General features: G+C 34.8%; 1 protein-coding gene across 1 annotated transcript; it reads right to left on the bottom strand.

Annotated features, from left to right (window-relative positions):
- Positions 1-1,062: 1,062 nt before the first annotated feature.
- LOC133174869 (DNA polymerase subunit gamma-2, mitochondrial-like) lies at positions 1,063-10,020 on the bottom strand. Its single transcript, XM_061309976.1, has 10 exons — positions 9,814-10,020; positions 9,033-9,104; positions 8,895-8,929; positions 8,684-8,804; positions 7,351-7,456; positions 6,044-6,232; positions 3,679-3,828; positions 1,679-1,854; positions 1,497-1,593; positions 1,063-1,419 (listed from the first exon to the last, which is right to left on the bottom strand). The coding sequence occupies exons 1-10, from the start codon at positions 9,963-9,965 to the stop codon at positions 1,366-1,368; spliced, it is 1,152 nt and encodes a 383-aa protein (XP_061165960.1). The 5' UTR covers positions 9,966-10,020; the 3' UTR covers positions 1,063-1,365.
- Positions 10,021-10,370: the final 350 nt, after the last annotated feature.

Genomic DNA, 10,370 nt, shown 5'->3' on the forward strand with positions numbered 1-10,370 from the left:
AAAATAGAATCTATACTACCTGAGGATGCTTCTACATAAATATGACCAATCATGGCTCTGCTGTTCTTGAGAAGAAGATTTGCAAAGATTTTTCCTATATATTTGTATGTAAAACTTTGATCCTCCATTGTGGCCCCACCCTACCCCCAGGGGTCATGATTTGAACAAACATGAATCTTCACTACCTGAGAATGCTTCCATATAAATATGAACAATCATGGCTTTGCTGTTCCTGAGAAGAAGATTTTTAAAGATTTTTCCTATATGTTTGTATGTAAGACTTTGATCCTCGATTGTGGCCCCACCCTACCCCTAGGGGTCATGATTTGAACAAATTTGAATATTCACTACCTGAGGTTGCTTCCATATAAATATGACCAATCAGGGCTTTGCTGTTCCTGAGAAGATTTTTAAAGTTTTTTTTTTTAATCTATGTAAAACTTTGATCCTCCATTGTCGCCCTGCCCTACCCCTGGGGGTCATGATTTGAACAAACTTGAATCTACACTACCTAAGGATGTTTCCACATGAGTTTCATCTTTCCTGGCCCTGTGGTTCTTGAGAAGCAGATTTTTAAAAGATGCCATTAATTTTTCACTAATCTTTAATTATCTCCCCTTGGAAGAGGGTGTGGCCCTTCATTTGAACAAACTTGAATCCCCTTCACCCAAGGATGCTTTGTGGCAAGTTTGGTTGAAATTGGCCCAGTGGTTCTTGAGAAGATGTTGAAAATGTGAAAAGTTTACAGACGGACGGACGGCGGACAAAATGTGATCAGAAAAGCTCACTTGATCCTTCGGCTCAGGTGAGCTAAAAATTACTCTCTGTCAACATGCAGACTTCACTACAAGCTAAAAAGAGATATCTAAAGATTTTGAGGCCTCTAGTACTTCTTCAAGGGTCAAAAAGTTGGTATTATTAGCAAATGTAAAAGTATATTGCAGTGCACTATGTAGGACAAAACATTAACTCGCTTTAACTTCAATGTTAAAGTCTTAAACAGTGAAAAAACAAGAAGTCACCAGTAGTGTTACATTTTGTAAAATGAGACAAAACAGTTAATCTATACTTCAACAATTTATTTGGTAATTTACAAAATCTATTTGCATGTAAAGCATGAACACAATAATGAAATTCTGTATAAAAACGTAAAACATGTCACTTTACAACCTTTAACAGACCTGCCAACAGTAAATGTAAATTTCATATCCACTAGCTTTGAATGAGTACTAGTACACATGTACTTTATGTATAACGAATGCGAAAACAGCTTTTTACTAAAGACTACAAATAATAATTTTTACAGTTCAGAAGTGATTCCTGAACTCGCCCTTTCTTGTATATGGGAATTCTGTTTACCTCTCCTCACTGAATTTGTCTCTGTATGAAATCTTTTATTTCAGTGATATGGATTTTCTCCTGAAAAATATATTAGTAGTTGTGTAATCAAGCATTTGAAGTAACAAAGTTTGTTCAGTAAACTCCCTCTGTCTTACCTTCAGTGTGCTGTCACGGTGCCTTACACCAATACAGGCCATGTCTATTGTAGTATCATCTATCACTACACTGAAGGGGATCCCTAATTCATCATTCCTATTCATGAAAAATATATAAACTAGAAGGGCAGTGAGACAGAAAAATCAGTAAACTGTTCATTGGTAAACTACAGTAAATGTACCTAATAAACTGGTGCTCTAGGGAGTCAGTACTGGAACTGACATCCAGAGAGAGGATGTTGGCATCGTGGATCTCCTTGGTGATGTGTTTTATGACCTGTTTAAGAACTGGGTTACCATTCTCTGTCACAGCAATGGACAAGTTGTATGGGGCAAAAGCAGGATGAAGCTGCAGAACCTATGAATAATGCAAAATGTTTGGTAATAAGTTAACATAAATCTAATTGTCAATAGGAGGTGAGTTTCCCACTATTTGCAAAATCTTACTAATTTTGTACATTCCAATGTAAACAAGAGGGCCATTGTTGGGCCACAACAATCACATGAGTCATTATGGCCCTACTGTTTTTCATCAGCATAATTATTCCCTATATATTCCTTTGTAAAACTGAGATCGTCTATTGTGGCCCCACCCTATCCTAAGGGCCATGATTTGAACAGTTTGAAAATACACTACCCGAGGATGCTTCAATATCAGTATGACCAATCATGCCTTTGCTGATGTAAAACTTTGATCCCCCATTGTGGCCCCACCCTAGGCTGGGGGTCATGATTTGAACAAATTTGAATCTACAAAATCTGAGGATGCTACCATATCAATATGACTAATCATGCCTTTGCTGTTCTTTAAAAGTAGATTTTTTTTCTATTATTCCTATGTAAAATTATGTCATCCATTGTGGACCCACCCTACCCCAGATTACCATGATTTGAACAAATGTGAATCCACATTACCTGAGGATGCTTTCACTTCAAAATGACTAATCATGCCTTTGCTGTTCTTGAAAAGAAGATTTTTAAAGATTTTTTCCTACTTGTCTTTGATCATCCATTGTGGCCTCACCCTACTTCCAGAGCTCATGATTTAAACAAACTTGAATCTACACTACCTGCAGATGCTTCCAAATCAATATGACTTATCATGCCTTTGATGTTCTTGAGAAGAAGGTTTTTAAAGATGGTTTCCTATATATTCCTATGCAAAACTTTGATTCCACTCTACCCCCCGGGGAAATGATTAGAATAAACTTATATCTACACTATGTAATGAAGCCTTCAGAAAAGTTTCATCTTTTCTGGCCCAGTGGATCTTGAGAAGATTTTTGAAAGATGCCATTTACTTTTCACTTATTCTTAATTATTTCCCTTGAGTAATTTTGAATCCTCTTCACCCAAGAATGCTTCTTTGCAAGTTTGGTTAAAATTGGCCAATTGGCTCTAGAGAAGATGGAAAAGTTTACAACAACGTCAATGATATGAACAATGGAAAAATTTCATTCAGAAAGGCTCACTTGAGCCTATGGCTTTGGTGAGCAAAAAAAGCTGAAATATTTGATTTAAACAAACAGAGCAAATATAAACATCCCAATCCATCCAAACAGACCAGAAATCTGCCTTTGAAGAAGCCATGACCTTTGTCCATATGACTCCAACAATCCCAGCAAAGCTTTTTTTCAACTTCAAGTAATTGCATGTAGAACAAAAATTCTCTTTAACATGTAACTTTACCAACAAAGTTGAAATGAGATTACATGTATATATTCATCATGTCTGTCTTTGCAAAATATTTAAAATGTAGGGCACACTGGGAGGACAAAGAATTAAAACTTTAACGTGGGTCAAGCTAATGTCAAGTGTGATGGTGTTTTTTTTTCCACCCCCTTTTGGGGAGGGGGACTTTCAACAACTGCTAGCAATATGTTTCTTTCAAATTTATCCAAAGATTCTGATGACACTTTGGAAATCTGCCCGAGGGAAGGAAGAATCATAAAGATTTACAGGAACATCCCAAAATAAATTCAAGATTTTTTTTGGGGAGAAGGGGAGGGGGAGGGGAGAGATTTTGTAATTAATTTGGTTTACACCACACTTTAAAATGAAAAGAGCTACAAATCCATTATATACTTAAGATTCTGGGTATATGTGCTGTACAAGTGCTCTCAGAACACAGGAACCACATCCTTTGACCCCATGACCCCCCAAACAATCCCTGCAATCTTACCTTTCTTGTTCCCTTGCCTTCATGTTCAGTGTCCAGGGAGAAAGTCTTTTTCTCTGTGTAAGCATCTAATATGTAAGCCAGCATGCCTCCCTCCAGGAACATATTGCTCTCGATCACTGAAGGCACACAGCTCTCCTGTCCATTAGAAGGCTGGAAAAAAACACACAAAATACTGAATACATATACACAGTATACATGTACAGAGTATACATGCACCAAATATACATGTTCAAAATATACATGTACAGAATATACATTTACAGAGTATACATGTACAGAAAAAATGTACAGAAAACACATGCAGAGTATACATGTACAGAATACTGTACATGTACAGAATATACATGTACAGTGTATTCATGTACATTGTGTACAGATTATACATGTATAGAGAATACATGTACAAAATATACTTGTATAACTATACATTTACAGAGTAAACATTTACAGAGAATACATGTACAGAATATACATACACCATGTATTAATGTACATAGTGTACAGAGTATACATGTACACAGTATTACACAGTGTACATGTAGAGTATATATGTACAGAGTATATATGAACAGAGTATATACATGTATGTACATAGAATACATGTACAGAGGATATATGTAAAGAGTATTCATGTATAGAGTATACCTGTACAGATTATACATGTACAGAGAATACATGTACAGAAAATACATGTACAGAATATTACATAGTATACATGTACAAAGTATACATGTACAGAGTATTCATGTATAGAATACATTAAAACTTGTTTAGTACGAACACGGATATAACAAATTCATCCCCGGCAAAATTCTTAACAATTCCTTGTAAAATATTACAGATATAACGAACTCGGATATAATGAATTTACGGTTATAGCGAACTGATTCTGTGTCCCCTAGAAGTTAAAAATAACGAAATTTACATCTTTTATAGCGAATTTTTAAAGAATTTAGTTTTTAAAATATTGAACTGACATTTACTTTGTAAGTATATATATTAGAACACTATTCATCCGAACATATTTGAACTCCAAGGTAAATTTTATATTTTATACTTCCTAAATACATTTGGTAGTCATACTTCAAGGAAAAAAAAATCTATATTGCGAAGTCGCTATGTATACTTTAACGAATTTGTTATACAGATATTACGGATATAGTGAAGTAAATTCTCAGGTCCCCAGAACTTCGCTATAACCAAGTTTTACTGTATACAGGTACAGATTATTACAATAGTTTACATGTACAGATTCTGCATGTACAGAGTATTTCATAATGTACATATTCAGAGTATATATGTACAGAGTATTACATAGTATACAGAGTACAAGTACAGAGTAATATGTACAGCATATTCGTGTTCAGAGTATACAGCTTACTCCACTTCTATTGAAATCGCTTATTTTGAAATTCCGCTTATTTTCAAATAAAAATAAATCCCCAGTTTTAGCCTCTCATTTTCTTTGCATTAAAATAATGGGTATAATGAAATTGGCTATTTTGAAATATCCATTAAATTGAAGCCACCGATCGGTCCCTAGAGGTGATAATGAGTTGTTTTCATAACGGTTATATTGAAGTACTCCCTGGCGGCTGTCATTACGGTTGGTGACAGTAATTATGCCTGACTGACCGCTTGATATACAAGTGTGTGAATTAATAAGTTCTCACCTTATGTGTTTTTATACTGCTTTTACAAAATAAAATTTATTCACTGTTGAATTCTTTGTTTTCACGTATACGGACGTATTGAGGCTAGACGTAATATGGGAACCCCACAGAAAAGAAAAACTGTCTTAAGACACTAAATACGAACTAGTTATGGCTATCAGTAAGAAGACAAAGCCTTAATCCGAAATAGTTAAGGATTTTGGGATTAACCCGAGTACAATTATGATGATATACAAGCAGTAATTGAAGCTTTTAAATCTGGTGATTTTTCTCCAAAAGGTAAAAGAATGCATTCGGGGAATTATAATGAGGTTGAAAATTGTCTTTTCAAATGGATCACAAATGCAAGATCCTCAAACATAGCCATCAAACACAGTATTCCATGTAATCTATTCACTGTAATAGATAACCAAATTAATTTGTTTGGGTTTATTCTTCTTCATTTTAGATCGGGATTGAACTTTTAAAAATGGCCGCTTCATTTCAGTCGATTTCATATATATTGAATTACGGATATATTGAAATAATTTGCATGGTCCTCTGAATTTCAATATATCCGTAGTAGGATGTACATGTACAGAGAGTAAATGTACAGAATATACATGTACAGATTATACATGTAATGACAAGAAAATAGTTTGTTTTTTTAAATTAAATTAAATTTAGCATATATGATTGCCTATTTCAATTACTTTTAGAATTTGGTTAGATGACATCAATTCCTTGATATCTGGATGGGAAGAGGATTCAAGAAAATTTCTCCCATGATTCTTTATGACCTCCACTGAATCAGGTCCCCAAGGAAACTCGTACTGTATATGTATGACATTCTCCTCATCTTTTGACACTTTCTCTGTAAAACTGGAGGGACTTCCTGCAAACTGACAGAGGTGACTGAGTGTTATATGTGAGGTGTTAACATTACAGTTTATTTATCTCCAGCTCTTTTGTTGTTTTACATGAAATCCTCAATCAACAAATAACCTTCTATTAAAACGTATTAAAATTTCAAGTGTTTACAGAAGTCATAAAGTTTTTGAAGTAAGATGCTACAAACTGTAACAAATTAATCTCCCTCAGACATTATCATAAATACTAGAGTCTGTCCATGACTTACCTTACACCACCACATAAATACTAGAGTTTGTCCATGTCTTACCTTACACCACCACATAAATACTAGAGTCTGTGCATGTCTTACCTTATACCACCACATAAATACTAGAGTCTGTGCATGTTTTACCTTACACCACCACATAAATACTAGAGTCTGTGCATGACTTATCTTACACCACCACATAAATACTAGAGTCTGTGCATGTCTTACCTTACACCACCACATATATACTAGAGTGTGTGCATGACTTACCTTACACCACCACATAAATACTAGAGTCTGTCCATGTCTTACCTTACACCACCACATAAATACTAGAGTCTGTGCATGTCTTACCTTACACCACCACATAAATACTAGAGTCTGTGCATGACTTACCTTACACCACCACATAAACACTAGAGTCTGTCCATGTCTTACCTTACACCACCACATAAATACTAGAGTATGTGCATGACTTACCTTATGCCACCACATAAATACTAGAGTCTGTGCATGTCTTACCTTACACCACCACATAAATATTACAGTATGTCCATGTCTTACCTTACACCACCACATAAATACTAGAGTCTGTGCATGTTTTACCTTACACCACCACATAAATACTAGAGTCTGTGCATGTCTTACCTTACACCACCACATAAATACTAGAGTCTGTGCATGACTTACCTTACACCACCACATAAACACTAGAGTCTGTCCATGTCTTACCTTACACCATCACATAAATACTAGAGTATGTGCATGACTTACCTTACACCACCACATAAATACTAGAGAATGTCCATGTCTTACCTTACACCACCACATAAATACTAGAGTCTGTCCATGTCTTAACTAACACCATCACATAAATAAAATAGTCTTTCCATGTCTTACCTTACGCCACCACATAAGACGAGAGGTCACCAGCTGGTCAAACTGTTTGACTGAGGACTGAGGTCTACAGAAACTGAAGGTCACCAGACTGGTCAGCTCTCTGGAACTGTAAAGATTTACTAGTATTATGGAGTATCAGGTACATTTATATGAAAACAAGATGTGCTTGTGAAACACTGATGCCCCCTGTATGGCAACTTATAGTGAAGGTTAAACTTTCTCAAATGCAAATCAAATATGTTGGTACCCAAAGTAAGGTCTTGTCTCGAGAAATATCGAGGAATATACCTCTGAAATATGAAAGCCCTAGCAACAATCATTGAATGGATATGGAAAAAGTTAAAGTTTTTCAAAAGTAAGTAAAACATCAGGGTCAAGGTCACATGGTAAATATTAATGGTGCCCAAGGAAAGGCCTTCTCAAAAGAAATGCACATGTGAAATATGAAAGCTTTAGCACCAACCATAACAAAGTTATGGCCAATGTTAAGTTTTTCAAGAGTAGTCAAACTCCAAGGTCAAGGTCAATGGATTACAATTGTTGGTATGCAAAGGAAGGTCTTGTTACAAGGAATAAACACATGTTAAATGTGAAAGCCCTAGCACTAACTGTTCAAAAGTTATGGCCAATGTTAAAGTTTTCGAAAAGTAGGTCAAACTCCAATGTCAAGGTCAATAGGTCAAAGTTGTTGGTATCCAAAGGAAGTCTTGACACAAGGATTACATATGTGAAGTATGAAAGCCCTAGCACCGACCGTTCAAAAGTTATTGCCAAGGTTGAAGTTTTTTCAAAAGTAGGTCAAACTCCTAGGTCAAGGTCAAAAGGTCAAAGTTATTGTATCCAAAGAAAGGTCTTGTCATAAGGATTACATATGTGAAGTATGAAAGCCCTAGCTTTACTTCATATAAAGATAGGACTTTTCACACAATCTAAATCAATCACGTTTCAAAGATATTAGAAATTTAAAACAATAACCGATTTATTTACTGACTCCGCAATTACACTGTAAATAACTGACACAGTTTAAAGTCAAATTGACTACGGAAACATGAGGTATTTAAGTTCAAAATTGGTGAAAATTTTAATTTAAACGTAAATAACATATATCATGGTTATCTACACTCAATCTCATGTTATTATTTTTTAGCTCAGATATGCCATATATAGCTTTAAAATATAACAATACTCAAAAATACAATCTATATAAAAAACTTAATATGTACAATACTGATAAGTACAATGTATATAAAAAATACTTTTAAAATACATAACAACACTACTCACTCTAAGAGGAAATATAAAAAATACTTATAAAATACATAACAATACTCACTCGAAGAGGAAATGATGAGGTTCTTTTACTGAGTGTTTGAAGCAGACTCCAGTGTGAGCCAGAGAGAAAGGGAGAGCACTGTTAAACATCTTGTGAATGTCCCCAAAATGATCCAAACACTCTGTCATAATACATAATAAACATCACTAGCCTGAAATGAGCTTTCTACCCTTGAAAATGTAGATCTTGGGATTATCTTATACAGTCTTACCTTCTTGAAAACTTTCTCTCAGAGAATTACTTGACCTGATTAAAAAACAATAGTGGTGGTTAAAACCATGGAGAATGTAGTAATATTTTCATTTGCTATTAACAACAAACAAAACACCTGGAAAAATTTTGACCTTACTTGTCCGTTTTCAGAATTCCTCCCTCCACTGGGAAAACCCTCCAATCTTGTCTAATCACCACCCAGTCCCACCTATAACAGAATGGCCATGTTTATAAGTAAAGATTATTATACTCTAGCAGAAATATATGTGGAAATATTCATTTACATTTAACAGATTACAGAACAAGAGGCTCACGGGCCACAACGCTTACTCTTCAAAACATCAGTCCCATCCTAGTGCCAGGGGTGATAATTTGAACAAGCTTGAATCTAAACAACCTGAGGATACTTCCAATATTTTACTATGATTAAGATTCTCTCAAAGATTTTTCATTGTTTTTCTTTTGTGGCCCCAGCAGTCAAAAAGTTGCATCTACAGGACCTGACAATGTTTGCATATTTAATTACATGTATATCACTAATCAAGGACCTGATCATGAATTAAATTTTTTTTTAAAGTTTTTAATATATATATAAATCCCACGTAAAACTTTGATATCCTTTTTGTGGGCCCATCCTATTTGATGCAGCAATGTTTTAAACAAAGTAAAATCTGCACTTACTGAGGATGCTAGCATATTATTATCACTAATCATGGACCTGCTACACTTGAGAGGAAAATTTTTAAACACATTTTTCTAATATCCCAGTAGGGATAAAAGTTTCAAATGGGTCCAATCCTTCCCTGGAAGGTCATGATTTGAAATAAACTTGAACCAAGGTATAAATCATACACTCTGTACTAACATTAGTATTTTTGTTAGCTTACCATAAAAGGTAGCATTGTTACTCAACATACCATGTTTGTCTAATATTTCTCTTCAGTAAAGTCCCTGCTGGTCCAAATTTATAGCTGCTTCCACTGTGGTCTGCCGACTTCTGAGTAACAAACCCACGGAGTTGTAGAAGGTGTTTCAGTTTTGGCCACTGTTCTGCCGTAACCTTGCCCATTTGGTTACCTCATGTATTATGATAGCACTAGTGTATATCATTATCTATAGGAGAATATGCAGTATTATGATTTAAACAAACTGTGGATTAACTTCTAAAATTAGTTAATATAACCCACAAACACTTAGCCTGCAATAACATAACACATCATAAAATTTGTCAATACCTGGTACTTTGATATGCGTTAAACTTGATCTGAAATATACACAATTTTTGACAATTGTAATTCACTTTCTCCCATTATCAACTTTTTCATCACTCCCACGTGATTGTTCTTTTTTTGTGTTCATAACATGTTATGACACACCTAGGTCTACTCTGATTATACCTAAGTACAACAATTCTAATTGGCTATTTTTTCCAGGATCTACTCTCAAAGATCATGCCTATGATGGCATATGACAT

The sequence above is a fragment of the Saccostrea echinata genome, unplaced genomic scaffold (genome assembly GCF_033153115.1).
Source record: "Saccostrea echinata isolate AGI-Se365-2 ecotype Australia unplaced genomic scaffold, CSIRO_AGI_Sech_v1 ptg000060l, whole genome shotgun sequence".
Taxonomy (NCBI): Eukaryota; Metazoa; Mollusca; class Bivalvia; order Ostreida; family Ostreidae; genus Saccostrea; species Saccostrea echinata.

What these genes read in the sequence shown, in the direction of transcription:
- LOC133174869 (XM_061309976.1), bottom strand. Translation starts at nt 9,965, where the DNA reads ATGGGCAAGGTTACGGCAGAACAGTGGCCAAAACTGAAACACCTTCTA. An exon ending in GAGAGAAAGTTTTCAAGAAG is followed by an intron (nt 8,805 to 8,894) that starts GTAAGACTGTAT and finishes GTATTATGACAG; the next exon opens with AGTGTTTGGATCATTTTGGG. An exon ending in CATCTAACCAAATTCTAAAA is followed by an intron (nt 3,829 to 6,043) that starts GTAATTGAAATA and finishes GTTTTTTTCCAG; the next exon opens with CCTTCTAATGGACAGGAGAG.